This window comes from Lepisma saccharinum, chromosome 25, assembly GCF_977018435.1.
Source record: "Lepisma saccharinum chromosome 25, izLepSacc3.1, whole genome shotgun sequence".
In the NCBI taxonomy this organism is placed as follows: domain Eukaryota; kingdom Metazoa; phylum Arthropoda; class Insecta; order Zygentoma; family Lepismatidae; genus Lepisma; species Lepisma saccharinum.
This window is the reverse complement of record NC_139253.1, coordinates 18,079,192-18,099,877: the sequence shown is the minus strand read 5'-3', so window position 1 is coordinate 18,099,877 and position 20,686 is coordinate 18,079,192. Positions and strand designations below refer to the sequence as shown.

Below are 20,686 nucleotides of genomic sequence, written 5' to 3'. Positions count from 1 at the left end.
TCGTCGTATTGATCTGGTCGGTTCGAGAGACGCGGTAGAAACGGGCCGAACCAAAACCAGAAGGTGAGATGGTGCGCTCGGTCACAGCAGAGGAAAGTACCGTCACGTGGTATGCAAAATTAAGGAGAATACACAGCCCCCTCCTCCTCAAACCCCAGCGTGGCTACGCTGCTCGGTAAATGAGTCTGTGGCGGAGATTGTTGACGAGATATCTCTTCATTGCTACTGCAGCTCTTAGTTTGTCGCACGCACTGCGGTGGTGTAATGTGTGTGGTGATGAAACGGTAGGGCATCTGGCTGCCACACGGGGGACCCGGTTTCGAATCCCGGGATAGGCAATTTCAGGTGGGAATTTTTGAACAACGTCGCTGCGTGAAGCAGCTCTGCGGTTCACCCACCCTGTAATCAGTGGGTACCTTGGGGTGAGGGTTGAAGCGTGGTATTGATCACATCACTTCCATGGTAGAGAATGCGTGGGGGGTGGGGCCTTCATGGCACGGGAGATAACTTTACCTTTTTTAAACCTAGAATCGACCAGTACGTCAGGCTGGCCGTCCGAATCCAGATGCATTCTGTTATATCTTTAATGGGTTTCTCAATTTGTAGGATAAAGTAAGGCAATAAAGGGAGCCAATTACAATGAAACAATTGCCTCCCCCCTTTCTATTATTGTTTCCCTATAGTAATCACTCACCTGGCTGATATGTTTATAATATAATTGGAGTTTTGTCTGTCAATGTGCGGGTTAAAGGTGATATTATTTTCATATACACTCGTGCTCAGATTAAGTGGCACATACGTAAATTGTCGAACCTTATAAAAAAAATGTTACTTTTTGTGAACAGGCGTGTACTTATCCCATTACTTTTTACTCACACTGTATAAGTTTTGAATAAGATCTTACGCACAAGATGGCTTGAACCGAACATACCCCACGAACCCGTCATTTCTATGTCGTAGCGAAACTGTAGAGCATGCTCAATTTTCATCGTCGTGCTACGATGAAAGGAGTCCCGCGTTCGAATCCCGGCCTGGGCATGAGTGTTCTTTGCGTCTCTTCATCTATGCCATCATAACATCACTCATCATCATCTTCGTGATTATCCAAAAGTGGTAGAGAAACGATGTAAATTAAACCAATCATCGACCGTGCGTTTATAAAAGTTTCTGTAACGTAACTGGTTCACGGATAACGTCCAAACTCTGTTTCTATGGCCTTGTGTTTTCAACTGACGTTGAACGTGTAGATCTAACTTGCGGCGAATTATCTCTGAAACTATAAAATATATTTCAACACCGAACAAAATCGTGCGTTTGCGAGAGCGATAAATAACGTATCAGGAGGCTTATGTTTGTTTTAAAACCATCTGGCTACGTCAGCAGGTGTGGGAAGTTTGCACCGTTACAGTACCTAGAACAGGAGAATGCAAAACGAAGATACGAAGCGATAAGGATTACTCCCGTGCTGCTGTTAGGATAATAATTCAATTTTTCCATGGCGAACATTTCATGTTTAGTTCATTTGTAAGATAACGGTGATTGCACCTCAGTAAACGAAAAGTATCAGCATATAGTTTTTCAAAGAAGAATTCTAGAAAGCTGGAAATTAGAAAAATCGTTTTGAGGAAAGGGGGCGGGGGAGGCCAGAGAAACGGGCTTATTACGTTAGTTACACTGCTGGGCGTGTCTAGTGGTTTTTAACACAACCAGTAATTGCGTTTCTAAAGTTTATTGTGAGAGTCAAATTTGGCGTGCTCTTTTCGTGATTAACGGGCTGGATGATCATTCACACTAACGAGGCTCTGGCACCTGAATTTACATCCAGGACTATGGGCCGAGAACAAATCAGTGTTATCAGTTAGAAAATTTATATGTGCCCAGGATTTTCTAAAGAGGGGGTTACGTGTACCTTTTAGTAAGTCAGCCATCTTTTCCTGCCTTGGCTCTTTTTTTAAGATTCTGGGCCAAAAAGGGTGATGACCCTCCCCTCCCCTTCGGACACGCCACTGTATATGTGGAAACCTAAAAGTTATTTTCTCGTAGTTTCTACACATGCATGTAATGTCAAAAGCATTAAGGAAATCGATTTTGTAGTAGGTATCAAGCTGGCCTTGTAAACATCGAGACGAGACCGAGACAGTCTCGGTAAAAGCGAGACGATTTCGAGACTACCTCGTCGATAATATCCCTAATTTATAGCCACGTTAATACCTCAATTGTATAGTTTTTTTATTGCCACGTCTAGATGGAAAATATGCACAAGATTCATCGTAGTTTTACCGATGGCGAGGTTTGCTGTAGTGGTCAATCGGGGGCAGTGGCGATTCCTTCATGTAGGAAGTGAGGAACTTCCTACAGTTTCATTTATACTTATTTCCAGTTTTCTACTTTTTTTTAAGAGTTTAATGAGCGTTATAAAAATTTGAGCGCAATCAAGGTTCGGTACTCGACTGTCAAGAGTCAATGTGCTAGCTATCACCTGCTCGTTCCAAAGATGACCGACCGTCTTTGCCTGCCGCTGAGGAACCTTTCTCGTCATCCTACAGACAGATGGGTGAGGGGCAGTGCAAGGGAGGACGGGGGTACGCGGGGTGTTTCCCAGTTATACGGTTCGCGAGGAAGGTCCCGTGGGTTCCTCAACAGTGATGCCAACTCTAGCATAATGGCTCTAAACCTAGCAAAATTTGAACTTCGTTGGCACCTAGCATTCTGTGTTTGGCATAATGGAAAATCCAGCATCATCTCAAAAACGGGCGTTCCTGGGAAGAAGAGAAATTGAATTCTAATGAAGATATTTTGAGGAAATATTTATTAAGAAAATCTCCAGATCTTGTTTGTACTTCTCTAGCGGACTTGTTTCAAACAAAAGGAAGTATGCCGACCAAGGGACAAGCTTTTACAGGCCCTGATCCATCCTCTTGTTTTCATCTTTTCTTTATCCTCCCCGATTTAACAAGGGAGGAACATTTCATACAAAGAAATCTGTAGAAAAAGTTGGGTCACAAATAGAACAAACGGACGCAGTTACCAGTCATGGAATTTTCTTCAACTTTTTTCAAGCACCATGCTAAACCCATTTTATTGAATGGTCGAAATTCCTAATGTTGCTTAACTACAATAAATAATCAATAACGCAGTTCACAACTCCAAAATAGCTAAATAAAATTGAACTTAAAACTACTACAGTCATCAGAAAATAATTATGAAAAATTAATAATTGTATAATAATAATAATAACAAACCCTAGCATAATTTTATCACATTTAGCGTAATTTATGAGTTGAAACAGCACCTTTTCTTATCAGGAGGTTGGTATTGGCAAAGCTGTTCTTAATCCACACATGACAGGCAGGGAGGACCTGAAGTTAACCTTACAAATCCAATGGCTAATCCAAGATACAGGCGATACATGTCACTGTGTAATTGAACGCATTTTCGAAAACTTTCCTCCGTCTGTTTACCATAACTTCCTACACCTCCTAAAATTCCACGAGTCGCCACTGGTCGGAGGTGAAAGTTCTTCGGCAGCCTTGAGAGTGTGGGTGTGTAGTGTGACGTCACGAACATGATTATAGCGCTTAGTGGTCCGTTCTGCGGAGTTGGAGCTTCACCCAGTTTTCCCATTCCGTTCACTGCCAAAATTGCTTTATTGCACACGCAAGTAATTTACTCGTGCAGATTTTCTGAGCAATTTCTTCGTTCAAAGCGTACTTCTTAGGCCCTGCTCTTTTGTACTGTTTTATTTTGTCACGTTAAGCCATAGTAATTTATTTTTACTATAACATTGGTATTTTTTTAAATTTTTTTAATACAAATAGCATACAGTAATATCACTCAATTTGATCTGAAAACTAGGAAAATAGTGTTAGTTTGTAACGTTGTGTTTCGATGTCATACTCGTGTACTGTTTTGAAATATACCAAAATATTATAGTCGTAAAACTCGATTTCAATCGTTAATAAGTAATAACATGTAGACAATATGAAGAAAAATTTGTGGCTCGTATATTTCGTGTGTATAGGCCTACATTATTAATATGTTTATTACACACGCCTTGGTACAAACATGTGGACTCAGTGTTTCCAACCTACATAATATGTAACTAAAATAACCCCTTTTAAAATTTTGCCCGCATATTTCGATACACGCCACAGTTACATGTGGCATCTAACTTCGAACTGTAAACTGTAGGTTCAGTCTCGATCAGCATTACTGAGCATAAAGTGGAGTTCAAGAAACAACCAATTATAGCCATGGATTTGCTCCAGGCAGCAGAGTGGTTGAGAAAAGTTCATGTGCTTTTAGCACCTTCATAGTTGTATGTGAGGTTGTAAACGCTGACAGATGTTCAGATAAAACTTTGAAATGTCATGTGAAAGAAAACCCACCCACCACGGACCCCCGACTCCAAAGTTACGTATGGAAGCTGGCGCGAATTTTAAATTTGTACACTTATTTGACCAAAAATGTTATAACGCTTAGACTATTTGACCAATCTACTTCGGATAACTTTTGTGTTGCAGCTAAAACATCAGGGCATGCAACCGTGCAGGAATCAAAACACCAAAGGCAATAAGAGGGGTTGGGTGGGCCGCGGCCCCCAACTTCCAATGAAAAAATCATAAAATTGGGGAGTTTGCCCGCTCTTCCCCCGCTATTTTTGGAAACTTTAGCCTTATTTTCAAAAAATGGTCCTTTCTCAACCGAATGAAAGTGATTTCATGTTCCTGTGTGCATTACATTATAGAATACATGAAAAAAACTCCCCATTTTTATGATTTTTTTCATTGAAAGTTGGGGGCCGCAGCCCACTTAACCCCTCTTATTGGCTTTGGCGTTTTGATTCCTGCACGGTTGCATGCCCTGATGTTCTAGCTGAAAAACAAAAGTTACCCGAAGTAGATTGCTCAAATAGTCTCAGAGATATAACGTTTTTCTGAAATAAGTGTAAAATTTAAAAATCACGCGCAAAGTCGGCGGCCAGAGAGAGGTTACTTTTGAAAACCCGCTCGGCGGTCTGAAGGTTAAACTGTAGTTCTAGTACCGATTAGGGTAACAGTTTCGTATATCGGAAACACATGTCTTCATTTTTACAAAAGAAACTACTTACGGAAATGAGTTTGTCTAAGGTTTACAACGTTCGTCCAGGTATTTTCTTTCATCGTGGAATATATTTGACCGGGAAATCAATGTATTTTTCAAGAGAAATATCTCACCGACACACAATTGCCATTGTTTTCATTTGCCTCCCGTACCTAAACTGGATGCAGCGTACGTTTCATGACGTAACCCCCCTGTCAGTGTTTCCAAACCTATGCTTGCCTAACCTAACCTAACCTTATCAGAAATGGTTCGTGAGGCTATCCGTCAGCTACCTGTACATAATGTACAATTTCCACGGGTGACAAACACGATAGTAGGTATTTTTTGGTGAAGAAGGTTGGAAACACTGCATACCCACAAAGAGTCGAGATGTGGCCACCATATTGTGTGTTACGGAAGCAAGGAAAGGAATCAAAGAAATCACTGTGTATGTGAAAAATTGTGTTTGTTTTCGTGTAAAAAGCATAATGGCAACTTGAACTACGAGGGACGTTCAAGGAAAAAGTTTCCTTTTTTTGGGGGGGGGGAGAAAGTACGAGCCCGATAAATGAAATGAAACTAGCAATGTGTTCTTTCGTCTTTCCTCTACATTTACACACAATGCAATGTTCGTGCGTGCTACCATGCATGCATGGCACGTGGTTAGCATGAGTCATGCAGTGAGAAATGGGTATCCCTGATTGAACAACACTTTAGCAACCTTTCATCCTGATGTCAGACGAGGAATGCCTACGAGGTTAGGTTAGGCCTGTTAGGTTATGTTGCATTAGCATAAATACAATAAAAATTATTATTTAGGCTAAGGAAACTAAACCTAGCTAGCCTAACCTGACAACGTAGGCATCTAGCCAAAAATTAAAAAGCTTACTTCCGTGACATCAGAACACAAGGTTGCTCAAGTGTTGTGCAACAAGTGAGACCTGTGAGAACCGTGCCCTGGCCATAAGGAGTAGCGAGTCATGACGGAACAACGTGTTTTGGCGGTGTGGAGTAAAGAAGAGATTCGTTCTGTGATCCGGTATGAGTGGGCAAATGGTCTTGCTCCTATCGAAATCCACAGGAAGCTGGTTGTTGTTTATGGAGACTCTGTAATGTCAGTGCAAATGGTGTTAATGCAACATTGGTTGACAAAGTGAATGCACTGGTTTTGGCCAACCGTCGAATCAAGGTTCGTCAAGCAGCCAATGATTTGAACATTTGCATCGGGACTGCACACAAAATCATCCACGAAAAATTGGAATACGTGAAGGTTTCATTGTGTTGGTTCCCACGACAACTCACTGCAGAACATCTCACGATGCGTATGACATGTTGCCTGGAATTGAAACAGCCGTGAAAAGTGTTCTTCGTTCCCTGGACCCAGAATTTTTTGCAGATGGCTTTCTAAAACTTGTGCAACGATGGGACAAATGCTTGTGCCACCTTGGAAATTATGTTGAAAAGTGAGAGAGGACCATGCTACTTGGTGCAACTTGATTTTGTCTGTAACTTAAGAAACATAGGGAAACTTTTTCCTTGAACGACCCTCGTATGTTCCACAATACACAATTGGTAAGTACAAACCATGCGAAACACATAATATCCTATTTTAATGTGTTTCCGATATACTAAACTGTTACCCCGATTAGCCTTTCTGTGCATAAAGTGGACTTAAAAACAACAAATCAATCAACAATGGATTTGCTGAAGAAAAAAAATCTTGATTCTGTAATCCAGTTTCTGTTCTCGCCTTTCCAACTTTACAAAGAGGGGAAAATCGAGAATGGTATTCACCGTGCTTGCATGAATAAGCTTTCAAGAGGGGAGTCTAAGGACGAAATGGAGTAAATGAACTTTGCTATATAGCAGCGATTGGGTCACGAATTTGCGTATTAGAGTTGTAACTGAACTTTAGGTGCTATGAAGTGGATCGTTTCTTGTGCAAAGCGACTGATTGTTTCCAGTTTTTACCAGGTATCGACCTGTACATAGAACCTCAGTTTTTCTTTGAGAGAATAACCTTATTGGATCTTTATCTGATGGTACAGTACTTTGACAACTTATTGTTGTACCTGAAACAATAATGAAACTGTTAGATAATTGCGCCAGTTTTGCTCAACTGCAGGCGGAATGAGGGGCATGGATATAAACTTTTTCGGTCTTCTTTATATTTAGTAAATAATTAACTTGTGAAGCCTTGGTCTTAAATATCCAGTCTCTCACAATTCAGTCACTGATAGGCACTCTTTGTTCTGTAGGAAGTGACTTTCTATGGTATCATAAGCACTGATTTGGAGGAGGGGAATGCATTTCCCCCTCCCAAATATATTTGAAGTTGGTGTCACTAATATGTGGTGGTAACCCATTTTATTTGGGGTGCAATTGCTAGCATGTCTTCATCAAAATTTCGTTGTGAATTAAACAGTGATTCTAGCGTATTGCAGAACTAGACTGTTCCATATTTAGTCACATACCCAGCGTACTCAAATATACTTCACACCAGGATTTTGAAGAATCATTGTTTTTAATCGATGCCACCATCAGTTTCTACAATAATGTTTCTTTCACTTATTAACTAGTATCAGATGGCATTTCAAAATAAGAGGTTATCCTGAGTCTCCGAATTGAATGTGTGTTCCTTCCACAAAGTTATCATGCAGTGCTGCTGGTTGGCGCATTTCAGGAAATTCACATTTCTTGCCCATATACTAACATGCTTTCCTTCTAGTTCCTTAATAAAACATTAAAATAATGACAAAGACAGAATTTATAGTATATAGACACATACACTCTAAAAAGGTAAGGTAACGTAGATTCTATTGTGAATATTCGTCTGAAGAAGACCCTGTTAGTGGGTGGAAACATTACCTTTTTAGTGTCAATATATATTTTTATTATACTATAAATTCTGCCTTGGTCAGTATTTTAATGTTTTATTAACATGGAAGCAAGGCTTAACAGTGTTGCCATAGTTCCTTAAAATTGATGTCCTCAAGGAGTTATCTGATTGCCACACATTAAAAAAACCTCCATTCTGCAATTGTCTAGTTTCTAACATGGTTATCATTTTCATCAGACATGCAAACCGAAATTTTTTTAGATTTTTTCCACCTTATGTGGGAACTATACATAGTATAGGTGAAAACTATTTTCATCTCTTATGAAATAATGAGGAAATTTTGGAAAATTTTTCCGACAAACTTTACCATGGCAGGGCCTTCTAGCCACCATACCATTCTCATAGTAGGATATCAGGACAGTGATGGAGCCTAACTGGTTATGTACCTGTACAGAATAAATGGTGTTTACTTGTGTAAGGCAGGCACACTTTTTTCTACCATGCTTATGTAAAAAAAAAAAAAAAAAAAGAAAGGAAGAAAACAGTTCATGGAGTACTCAAGTAAATATTATTAGCCCAGACATTTTCATTGCCTATGTATAAATTGGAATGTGAGATATTAAATATTTGACCAGTAATGTATAATTAGGGGATATTTACTACACCAAGTTTTCAAAGGCCACCTCGATTGCATAGTGGTAAAATCGTTCCCTTGTAATCCAGGTGAAAAACATAGTAGTTCAGATCTCACTTTGAACCATAGACTCAGTCCCAGGTAGCTTATCTATTCATAATGTGGGTTTAACACAACACTCAAAGTAAGTTTTTACATCTTGTAGAATGTATCCTGTTTTTATGATTATCAATTAACCAATGCTTTGACTTTGTAATTTTGACTTGTAATTAGCATTAGACATGTGCTCTGACTTCTTGTTATATATCACTTAATAATATTATTATATCTTTGAACAGAAAGAAGATAGAGACCATTGGCAAGATGACACAAATGACGCAAGAAGAAATAATCACAAACACAAAAACGGTGGTGCAGGGACTGGAGGCACTTAAAAATGAGCACAATTCAATCCTCAATGGCCTAACGTCGAGCCTGGAGGCTGCCCAGCAAGAAAAGGCAGACTCCAATGTGATAGAGGAGAAAACAGGCCTTGTTCAGAAGTCACTTGAAATGATCGAACTAGGCCTCGGAGAGGCTCAGGTGGGTATTTTTCTCATATGTATTATGCTGTGTAGTGGCACTAACCAGGGGTAGGAAAATACAGGCTGCCCAGTTGCCATGCCACCTGAAAATTTTCACCTGGTGCCTGAATTTTCAAATTCAGTGCTATTTTTATTTTAAAAAAATATTTTGTTTGCTTGTGGAAATTTTCATTACCTTTATGTTAAAAACATTAATGAGTATTGCATGTGTTTCTTAATGTTTTTGTTTTTTCACGTGTATCATTAAATCTGAAGAATGCACAAAATGTCATACTATTGAAATATCGCATCACAATTGTATAACTGGACTATTAAGTATTTCAACTGAATGAGCAAGTGTGGGTATTCTTTAGGATTTCCCTAGATTAAATCACAAGTCTGAATTGGGCAGAGGTGAAGTCACACTGGTTTCTGAAATGGCAGATAGTGACTGTTTACCGTTAACATGAAGGATTCTTGTGGAAATTAAGACTCGTTCAGAGACTCTGTTTTGGTATATGAAAGAGCTCTGAAAAACAGACAAAACTATTTGAAGTAAATGTTCTATACTGAAGGAAAATCGACCTTGAAAGGGTAGTATTCATGCATTTAAGTGACTTGATTCAAAGTGCTGGGAAACTAACAAAGAAGACCATATTATCCTTCAGAGAATCAATTTTTCCAGGCTATGATCATTACTTAGGAGTAATATTAACAAATTAAAATTATATTAAAGAGGAAATAAAAAGTAGGCTTAATTCAGGAAATGCATGTTACTTCTCTCTTCATAAACTTTTGTCTTCTCGTTTAATATCTAAGAAACTAAAAGTTAAAATATACAAAACAGTAATTTTGCCTGTAGTATTATATGGGTGTGAAACTTGTTCCCTTACATTGAAAGAGGAAAACAAATTAAGAGTATTTGAAAATAAAATCCTTAGGAAAATCTTTGGACCTAAAAGGGATGAGGAGACAGGTGAGTGGAGAAGGTTACATAATTTAGAACTACATAATTTGTATTCATGTCCAGATATTATTAGAATAATTAAATCAAGAAGACTTAGTTGGGCAGGCCATGTGGCACGAATGGGAGAGGAAAGAGGAGTTCACAGGATTCTTGTTGGGAAACCTGATGGTAAGAGACCTATAGGAAGGCCAAGACAAAGATGGAGGGACAACGTTGAGATGGACCTAAAGGAAATCTGTAGAGATGGAAAAGAGTATATAGATCTTGCTCAAGATAGGGAAAGATGGAAGGCCTGTGTTGCTGCAGCCATGAACCTTCGGGTTTAAGAAGGCTAGAGAGTTAGTTAGTTATGATCATTACTTCTGTACTAATCTTATCAAGAGTATGACAGTTATACAAACATAAAACAATGATATGACTTTTCGTGCACCACCCTATGTAGGAACTTCAAATAAGACACAGCTGATATCAGCTCATCCATAGATGTTTCCAGTAACTAATAATCAAGTATGGATTCGTTTCTGCAGGTTATGATGGCTCTTGCTTCTCATCTCCAAGTAGTGGAAGCTGAGAAACAAAAATTGAGGACACAAGTTCGGAGATTATGTCAAGAGAATGCATGGCTACGGGATGAACTCGCCAACACGCAGCAGAAGTTGCAGGCTTCTGAGCAAGCTGTAGCACAGCTAGAAGAAGAAAAGAAACATCTTGAATTTATGTCCTCAATACGAAAATACGACCAAGATGTAATAGTAAGTAGATCTATGTTTTTAATTACCAAGACCCAGATTTTTTTGTCAAAATATGAACTAAAAATTGAAAAATATTTGGCCAAATCTGACACATACTTACTGTGCTTACTATTCTTTTTGAAAAATATGGAATGCATTGGTAGGGAAATTTCTGTGTAAACTTGAGAACAGAGTTTCTTAATTGCGATTGGTTCCCTTTATGTTGAATTAGAGTATCAGATGAACTGGTACATACCTGAAGGTCAGAATCATTACCAGGATATAAATATTGTAAAAATTCAATTCTATTCTGGTAAGTCTTCAGACAAATTCAGAAAATTTTATAAAATTTGCTTGGAATATTGTAGACAAAATTCTATGTTTTATGCATTTAAGGGAAGTATTAAGAAGAATGTGTACACATAAAAAATGAAATATAAGTTTTTTTAAGTAATTAAAAATTTGTATTTAGACTCAAATTACCATGATAAGAATTTCTAAGTCAGTTGCGAGCTGGATGAATTTTTATGGAGTACTTGAAGCAAATCTTTTTTTCCCCTGTAGGGTGATGATTCCACGTCATCAGAAGTTAAGCAGGATAAACCGAAACAAGATGATCCTGTAGTAGATCTATTTCCTGATGATGATTCAGAAGAAAGGACAAGTTAGTATATCTTCATAGTTATTTATTTATTATATTAACTTTTACAGAGGTGTGTGTGTCAGTCAATGTTTGAAATGTAGTTGTTAAATATGACTAGAATTTTTAGTTTTGCACCTATGCAGATGTGTTCATGAGAACACGTATAGCAGAGTGCACTACTGATGAAATAAATGAACAACTGTGTTTGTATTTTACAATTTCCTTATATTTTTGTTTCTGTCACTTTCAAAAAATTGCAGTGATGGTGAATGATGAAATTGATGAAGGGATGCTCACAAGCAACATCCATGCCCAGGCCAGGACTTGAACTCTGAACCTTTGGTGGTGAATTGACCACTCAACATTTTCAGCCACCAAGGTGCCGTAAACAAATGGCTTCTCTTCCATATTGTCTACTTAATACATAACAAAACATATTTGAAAAATGTCTCAGTAATTCTTGTGAATGCCAGAGAAAATTTAACAATTTGTATCTTGTTTATGAACATCATTGGGTTTGCTGTGTCAAATACCAATCCTGTACCGATCACTGACACTTGTTAGGTATGCCACATTAGAAAGTGTGTTACACTTGACGTATATCCACTCATGTTATTTTGGGCATCTGGGACCCTTTTCATGTATGGCAGTAGGATTCTGCTCTTTCACAAGTCCCAGTCGTGGATCTTGATCTATGTGTAGGGGAGAGGAAGACAAAGGTACTCCTACTAGCCATTCTGGACAATACTGACAGATATTGCTGTTTATCCTTTACACCATCACTTCTCAAACGTACCTCCTGCTATCACCTTGTAATCAAGGGACCCATGTTTGATACCCAATGGAGGCACTATTTGGTGTAGGTCCAGTCTCAATTAGCCTTTCTATGAAACTCCCTCTTGGCCATTCATCTATATTTCTTTTGTTAGAATGTAAACAATTTCTTAACTTTGCATTTCTTATTCCTTCATGTTCAACATTTCCTAATGATTGCCCCAGCTCCACACAAGATTGCCATTTGTCTTCTGGTTGGAAAAATATACAAAGAACGTGCTAGTTGTAAATTTCATGAATTATCACAGGGTGTCTTACCAGTCTGGAAAAGTCGGGGAATTTACTATGTTTCCGGAAGAATCAATATTTTTGTAGGAGTGCACCAAAAGTAGGATTTTGAACAAATTTAAAAAGAAAAAGCAAGAAGTTTGAATGTGTTGTGGACGAACTATACTTTAGTTTGGTATATTGAGTATTATCAGTAGTTACAGTAAGAATTTTTTAGCGTAGGAACAGGGGTTATGTGTTGAACTATTTTCTGTTGGATATCTATTACACTAAGGGGCTATTTGCACTTCTTTGTTGCAATTTTTGGGTTTGTCTGGTTGATAATTCATTAAATTTAACTATAATGTATTATTTATGCTATAATTGTTATGATTTTTTATGAAAAAAAATATTTGTTTACATGACAAGTATTACATAAAGTTCACCCCTGATTCCGCTATCGAACAGTCAGTTTCTGTTCAATTTCCCTTTTTTACTTGTAACGTATAAAGTGAATTTTCTAAAAGCATGCTTAAGTGGGGTTCTAAGTGCGGTAGTGACCTTCTTACACACACGTTTAAGTACATTAATTACCCTAATGACTTGGTCTGGAAAAGTGGGGGGGATTTTGTTTTTGCAAAATTTTAGACCCTGTATTGTGAATCTACATAGAAATTTCAGTGAAAAATGTAGGCTCAACCAAGACCCAAACCTTACCATTGCCAGAAACCTGGTTTCAAGTCCTCGTTGAGCCTGCATTTTTAGCTGAAATTTCTATGTACATCTCCTGTGTGTGCCAAATAGTAAGGCAACATGAGTCTGTTTTTTAAAAAAAGTTTTTTCTTGATTTGCAGCCATGTCTCCAACTCCACCCAGTCAGTTTGCCCAGCAGGTGAATGCAGGGTATGAGATCCCTGCAAGACTTAGAACTCTCCATAACCTTGTAATTCAGTATGCCTCGCAGGGAAGGTATGAAGTAGCAGTTCCTCTCTGTAAACAAGCCCTGGAGGATTTAGAAAAAACTAGTGGGCATGATCATCCTGATGTGGCAACTATGCTCAACATTCTTGCCTTGGTCTACAGGTATGGCATTTTTGGAAGGAAAACTTTCCTTCGTTATCTCTGGTTAAGACTTTACATACAGGGTGGTCCAAAAGTCTTGTCACCCCTACCGAAATGTATTAAGAACAATAGAGGAACAATATAATATCAAACGCATGTACTGGTTCGTACTGTACTACTTTGGAGGGGCTAGTTTGCCGAATCTTGCAGTGAAGTCATGTCGCACATCCTCCACGCTCGCCAGAATGCACACGATCATGTGCCCATACACTTGCAATCAGCCTCTCACAAACTGTAGGAGCTCGTGTCAGCCATCTGAAATAGAAAATTAAAACAATATTTACAGTACATGTGTTTGATATTATTATATTGTTCCTCTATTGTTCTTATTACTTTTCGGGGGTCTCCCCCATGGTGCAGTGGTAGCCTTATAATCAAGAGGCCCTGGGTTCGATACCCAGTAGAGACACATAGTGGTTCGGATCCAACTTTAAACTGTAGGTCCAGTCCCAATTGGCCTTACTGTGCATAAATTAGACTTAATTTGATATATCTTTTCTGCTTTGTTAAGTAAATCCCAACAGTAAGGATGACTTATTTCTCTTGCAGTTGACAGTTCTTACAAGCACATAAACACAAATTTTGCTGTTCCATTTTGGAAGAACACATGTTCCCTTCTTCAGACATTAATTTTCCGTTTGAATAATGTTACAGTTATAACAATGGAATGAATTTAACAGAAGCAGCTATACAATGAATCTTATGAGAGTAATATTACAGTGTTTGAACATAGCAATTCAACTGTGAAACAAACAATTTATAATTTTTGAAGGAAGTTGTGAAATTTTAATTATGGATCCCAAATATCATCAGATAATTCAAAGTCCTCCTTTCTACAAAAATTCTTGATCTCTTCTGTAGTATTAAATTTCAAAGGTTGTGGCTTTACCCCACTTGTAAAAAGGGAACTCCATAGTGAGTCTATATTGCCATTCCCATTACTGATGATGATGATTAGGTAAAATTGATTAAGGAGAAACTTGTAAAGGAAAATTCGTTCCCAGGCAAGCATTCATACCCATCATTGGCAGAGCACTCAACATGCCTGGACAACCATGTGATAGTATTAAATTGACATTACAATTAATTAATGCTTAACCTAGCCAAATCCAATTTTAAAAAATAAAATTTATATAATAAGTTATTTTGGATGAATTAAATCAACATGAACAATTGCATTTCTTTTGATGGTGATACTGTATTTGTATATTTCAGCAATTTAAAAATGACTTCATGTACAGTGGCATGCCCACTGTAGGAGAGGGGTGTCATCTTCTGTCAGTAGTTCGTCCTATATTTGGCAATCTTCACATTATTTTCATAAGAATGCTTTTTCAGAAGGGGATGGATGTTTAATCCCCTACCAACATCCCCTGGGCATGTCCCTGTTCAAATAAAGGTAGAAATCATAAAACATAAGTAGGGCTGAGCCAATATTGATGCCGATGTATCGGTTTTGTCTTAACCAGTGGTGCTCTGATTTATTTAGTCATTTTTCCAGCATTTTGATTGTTCCATAAGTTCGCACAACTGCTGTGCAACACTTTTGCAATGTTATGTTTAACGTTGTGCAAAATTCAAAATTCACTTTGTTTTCGTTCCAATATTATGTAAAGAAAAAGAAAATGCAATGACACAACAAATATTTTTAATTACAGAGATACTTTGTACTCACGTTTTCCTCGAAGGTGGTTTTTGTTTGTTCTGTTAATTTCGGTGGCTACTGCCACCAACCTTGTTGGAACTTGTTGCATTGTTGTTTGGCAAGTTTCTGTTGTTTTTGGTCCTCGATTGCCGCTAGGTGCACTGTTGTCTTTCTGAGTCTGTGTCGTCTGCCATTCACCGGTGTTAATTGCTGCAGTAGGGGAATCCATGCGTGGTGTGCTTATCTAGTTGCCCACTTGCTGTGTGCCAAGCAGCAGCAACGCAACAAGTTCCAATGAGAATGGTAGCAGTAGCCACCGAAGTTAATAGAACAAACAAAGAACAGCTTCATGGAAACCGTGAATACTAAGTGTGTCTGTAATTATTTACTACTGCATGTCTAATTCCCATAATATGAAAACCCAGCCCCCTGGCAGAGTGGTTAACACTTCGAGCTGCGATGCCAGGGGTCCTGGGGTTGAATCCCGATCTGGGCATGGATGTTTGTGAATGTCATTCATCAATTTCATCACCATCTTCGCAAATTAGCCAAAAGTGGCACAAAAAGCGAAGTAAAATAAAGCAAATCAAATCAAAGCATAATATGAAAAGCATTTTTATATTTAATGTAATTTTTGAATATGTTAAAGGAAAACTCTGGTAAATTGATGTTTATAATTGGAGTAGAATATCAGTAAGAGAATTGGAATCGGCTCAGCCCTAAATTATATATTTGCATTAGGCATGGAACAGATTAATTTCTACTCTATTGGTATCAGCCAATATAAGCATACCGGTTCATTTGTAAAATTCCAGATAATTTTAATGATCAGATGTATATAATACGTCAAGTCCATAAAATGTTAGCATGTCAGAAGTTTGACTCAAGAGGAGTCTCCAATATTTATTCATGCAGTGATTCCAAGAAATTCAAAAGGGAACATTTGGTGTTCTAATCCATGTGTAACTCAAGTTTTGGTTTGTTATTTTTTCTTATTGTATTTTGATCAACATGAGATACCTGATTGCTACTTTTATTTTCCAGGGATCAGAACAAATATAAGGAAGCTGCCAATTTATTAAATGATGCTCTTGCCATAAGGGAAAAAACGTTAGGAGAAAATCATCCTGCTGTAAGTAAACAGAATGTTATCACTATATCATGTCATGTTGAGCGTTCAAATATACACTATGAACTACAGCAAGTGCCACGTGTGTGGATGGATTGTTCATTGAACTACTAATGTACCAACTGAAGCATTGTATCTTACTACACATGAAACAGTCAACAAATGTACCACACCATTACCACATGTTAACGAACTTCTGTTATAACTCTTGCACCATCTTATATAATTATACGAAAATGCCTTACGGGACATCATTTCCTTTAGTATGTTATCATTGTTTTCTCTACCTATAATGTGGTAAACTGTAATCTGAGGAACTTTATAATGTTCTGTTTCATTGGGACAGTAAGCCAATGTTCTTAAAAGATAATATAACCATGGTAGTTTAACAATGTTTGTCAGTTTAATACAAACTCAGTAACAGCACAATAGGTAGTAGCTATGGTGCTATATTGAAAAGGAAATTTAAATTTGCATATACTAATGAATAATGTTTATGTTCAAACAATAATAAATACCTTTATAATTATTAAATTGATAAAAGAAAACTAGAAACAACAAAATTACAAGAGCATTTATAACATATCAATGCTATACTTGAGAAGAAAATATCTCCTTGTTATCTCCCTCCGGGACAAAGCAAGTCCTTGCATTCACAATTCTGAGCTTCAGTTTTCAAGATTCTTCATTTGACCAAACCACATCCAAACGTAGAACATATAAGTGTCACTCCATGCAACCCTCCTCCAAGCACTCATTTGAGGAACTGTAACATTCACAAGCATGCTCGTTAAGCAAGATGAAAACAGATACCTATTCACTGCTTCAAAATCAACATGGCATCTTTTATACATATCAGTGTCATTCCATAACTTTCGAATCTTTATAAGATTATATCATGATCAAAGTTCATTCAAGTCATAAAAGGCTTCTATATAACTTAAACATCCAAGTTATTATCACATTGCCAAGTTTAATGCTTTAAAAGCAACAATTATTGTACAAATATATCCCCATTCCATAATGCTAAATTTGTACTTATCTTTGTTCCATCCTGAGCTCTACACCAAGTCACAGAGAACTAGTATTAGAGCAACTAGTTCAAGCCAGATTTTTTAGTATGTGTTATCTTCAATTGTTTTTGTTTTATATTTTTGTCCATAAGTGCTTAACAGCTTGAATGTTTGTGTAGTAAATGTACATATTTGCTCTGTTACAGCTATTTTACTATGTATATCACAATATACTTATCTATTGATCACAATTACCATTTTTTGAATGTTGATACAAAATACCAAGTATGACATCACAATGTACATTGAACAATTTTAAAGAGTTGACCTTTGTATATAAACCTTGAAGCCAATGCAAATGTACACAATTTCAATAAATTTAATTATAAATTTGAATATATCATATCTTTCTTGTCTGAAAGAACACATATGAATGAAGATATTTGTTTTTCATATTGCCAGTCAAAAATAACTGTTATGACTAACTTACTATAAATATTGCACAAATGTGGAACTTTGAACTTAGCCTAACCATTTTCAAATGTTGTTATGACAATGTAATATTTTTATTGTCATAGTTGTACAAGGCTCATTCAATATATAACCAGAAATGTGTTGCAACAAATATTTATTACAAACACCATGTTTCAACATAGTCATCCCTAGTTCAATGCACCTATGCCAGCGCTTGGTAACGGCACCGATTCCACAGGAAGAAAATTCTTTTGGACACGTGCAAAACCACTCATGCACCGCTGACTGGACTTCGTCGTCATTCTGGAACCTTTATCCACTTACTGCATTTTTCAGTGAGCCAAAGGTGTGGAAATTGAAAGGTGCGAGATCGGGTGAATATAGAGGGTGGGGTAGGCACTCAAACTTTAGGTCCTCGATGGTAGACAATGTGACACTGGCAGTGTGTGGCCTCGCATTTTCATAGAACAAAAGCACATCAGTGGTCACCAGACCATCTCGTCTCTGCAGAATGGCTGGTTTCAGTTTTTCACGCAAGAAGTTGGAGTAGGTGGTACTGTTTACATTATGACCTCTGGGCATGTAATATTCAAGAATTGGCTCCTTGTGGTCCCAAAACAAAGTTAACGTGACCATTTCGGCACTCCGTTGAGCACGCACCTTCTTCGGTCTGGGAGACGAAGGATGTTGCCATTCCATTGTTGTCCTCATACGTTCTGGTTCATAGAAATGAACCCAACTTTCATCTCCAGTGCCAATACGATGAAGAAATGTCTCACTGTCAGTTTCATAACGGCGCAAAAGCTTCCTGCACACATCAACACATCTCTCCTTTATTTCCGGTGTCAAACATTTCGGAACCCACCTCGCACACACTTTCCTGAACTTCAGTATGTCATGACTTATATGCTGGACTCATCTGATCCTACACTTATTTCCATCTTGGAAGCAATTTTACTGACAGTAATACACCGGTTCTCCTGTATCAAGTCCTCCACTTGAGCAGTGTTGCTTTCCGTGACCTCGATACAGAGAATCTTCAACACTGGCTATGTATACCCTGTTTTAACTTCTCACTTGTGATCAACTCATACAGTTGTCACATTAGTGAACTGTCATTTGGCGATGAATTTCTATCAGTTCCTCACCTTCACTCAACAAAAATCTCATGACACTTCACTGCTCCAGCTTGGAACACTCCTGTAAGGGTGCTGCCATCTTGTGTAACTGTTACCCAGCATCCCGTGCGCGAGACAGGCGTGCCAGCCCCAGCTATGAGTAGCTTACAGATGCCTTCACAAAATAACAAACACGGTCATATTTTAGATTTTTTATACTAGTTTTCCGGTTATTTATTGAATGCACCTTGTATATTACATGCTGCTATTTTAAAGTTATTTTTATTCTTGTTGTGATGTTTTGTCAATGTAGTTATATAGTTATATCATGCATTGTGTACATATAGTGTGGAGTAACTTCCCATGTAAGGTTGTGTGTGTGTCTGTGTGTATCTTGTTAGTAAAGTTCTGGAGACCAGAATGAAACATTGCCACAAGAATAAAAATTAGTTTTAATATATTAGAACCTCAATAAATAATCCAAGAAAAAACAGACACAATTACAGTGTACAATAATACATAGCATGTTTGTACACAATGTACTTCAGGTTTATTCAGTATAAATCTTTTTGGTGTGGAAGTCTGAAACAAGTGCAACTCAATGTGTGAATCACACAAACTTTGTTTTCGAGCCATACGTATACATATAATCTACTTTTTAACATAATCACTAAGAAGATTCAGACATTTATCGTACCGATGCACCATCTTTCCAATATCCTCTGCAAAGAAAGGTGCTGTCTGTCTGTTGAGCCAGGTCTGCATGGTGTCCCGAAGCTCCTCATTGGTGTGGAAGCGCCATCCTCCCAACCACTTCTTTATCGCCGGGAAAAGGTGGAAGTCACTCGGTGCCATGTCTGGGCTGTAAGGGAGGATGATCAAACTCTTCGACAGTTCCGATATCGTGAACCAACGCCTCATCCAAACCACTTGATCCACATGATGCACGAGTTCATCTGATCTCGCCACAAACTTCTGTCCCTGACCACCACCATCATGAACGTCTGTTTGGTCATTTTGAAATTTCCTGCACCATTCGCGAACCACACCGTCACTCAGAAAGTTTTCATTTGACGGTGAATTTCCACCTAATTGTGCCCCTGTTCCTGTAGAAGTCATATCACACTGCCCACCTTGCACTTGGCAGGAGAGTCAATTGCAGCAGACACCTCAATGCACCCGTTGCTCAGCTTCAACTGAAGCATTAGCCTTGGCAGTGGTGGTAGCAGGGATGATGCCAATCACGCTGTGTGAAGCCCCCCTTCCTAGTGCTTCACCAACCACCTGGTGGCGCTATCAGAGGTTGAAAAGAAAATAGCCCTCGTATATTATTTCTTCTTCTTTTTCAACTTCTTCCTCCTTTCTCAACTTCTTCCTCTTCTGCTCCTGTTTTTATTTTTACTACAGTTAGCACAATCTCACCTAATGCAATTGTTGTGTTCTCAAAAACTTTAAAAGTAACATTTGTTCTATTTTTTTGTAAGGTAAAATGCATAGAGCAGAGAAGAATGTAAAATGTGGCGACATAAAATCATAGTTCCACTGCATTTGCTAAGTTTTAACATGTCCCAGTCTCAATTTTAACGATATAAGCTACTATTGAAAATATCAATACATAATGTTTCGTATATATACCAGTAGAGGCATGCATATTTTGTATTTGTAATGTTAATTTTTCACGTTTC

At 37.9% G+C, this 20,686-nt stretch overlaps 1 protein-coding gene across 8 annotated transcripts in view; it reads left to right on the top strand.

Annotated features, from left to right (window-relative positions):
- Klc (kinesin light chain) overlaps nt 1–20,686 on the top strand; it is a 108,554-nt gene that overhangs the window by 56,299 nt on the left and 31,569 nt on the right. For all 8 annotated transcript variants that reach the window (XM_083112021.1, XM_083112019.1, XM_083112027.1 and 5 more), the window contains 5 exons: nt 8,894–9,137; nt 10,613–10,837; nt 11,381–11,480; nt 13,355–13,583; nt 16,312–16,399. In XM_083112021.1, the coding sequence (XP_082968147.1) occupies nt 8,894–9,137; nt 10,613–10,837; nt 11,381–11,480; nt 13,355–13,583; nt 16,312–16,399 (886 nt within the window). The remainder of the gene's footprint in view (nt 1–8,893; nt 9,138–10,612; nt 10,838–11,380; nt 11,481–13,354; nt 13,584–16,311; nt 16,400–20,686) is intronic.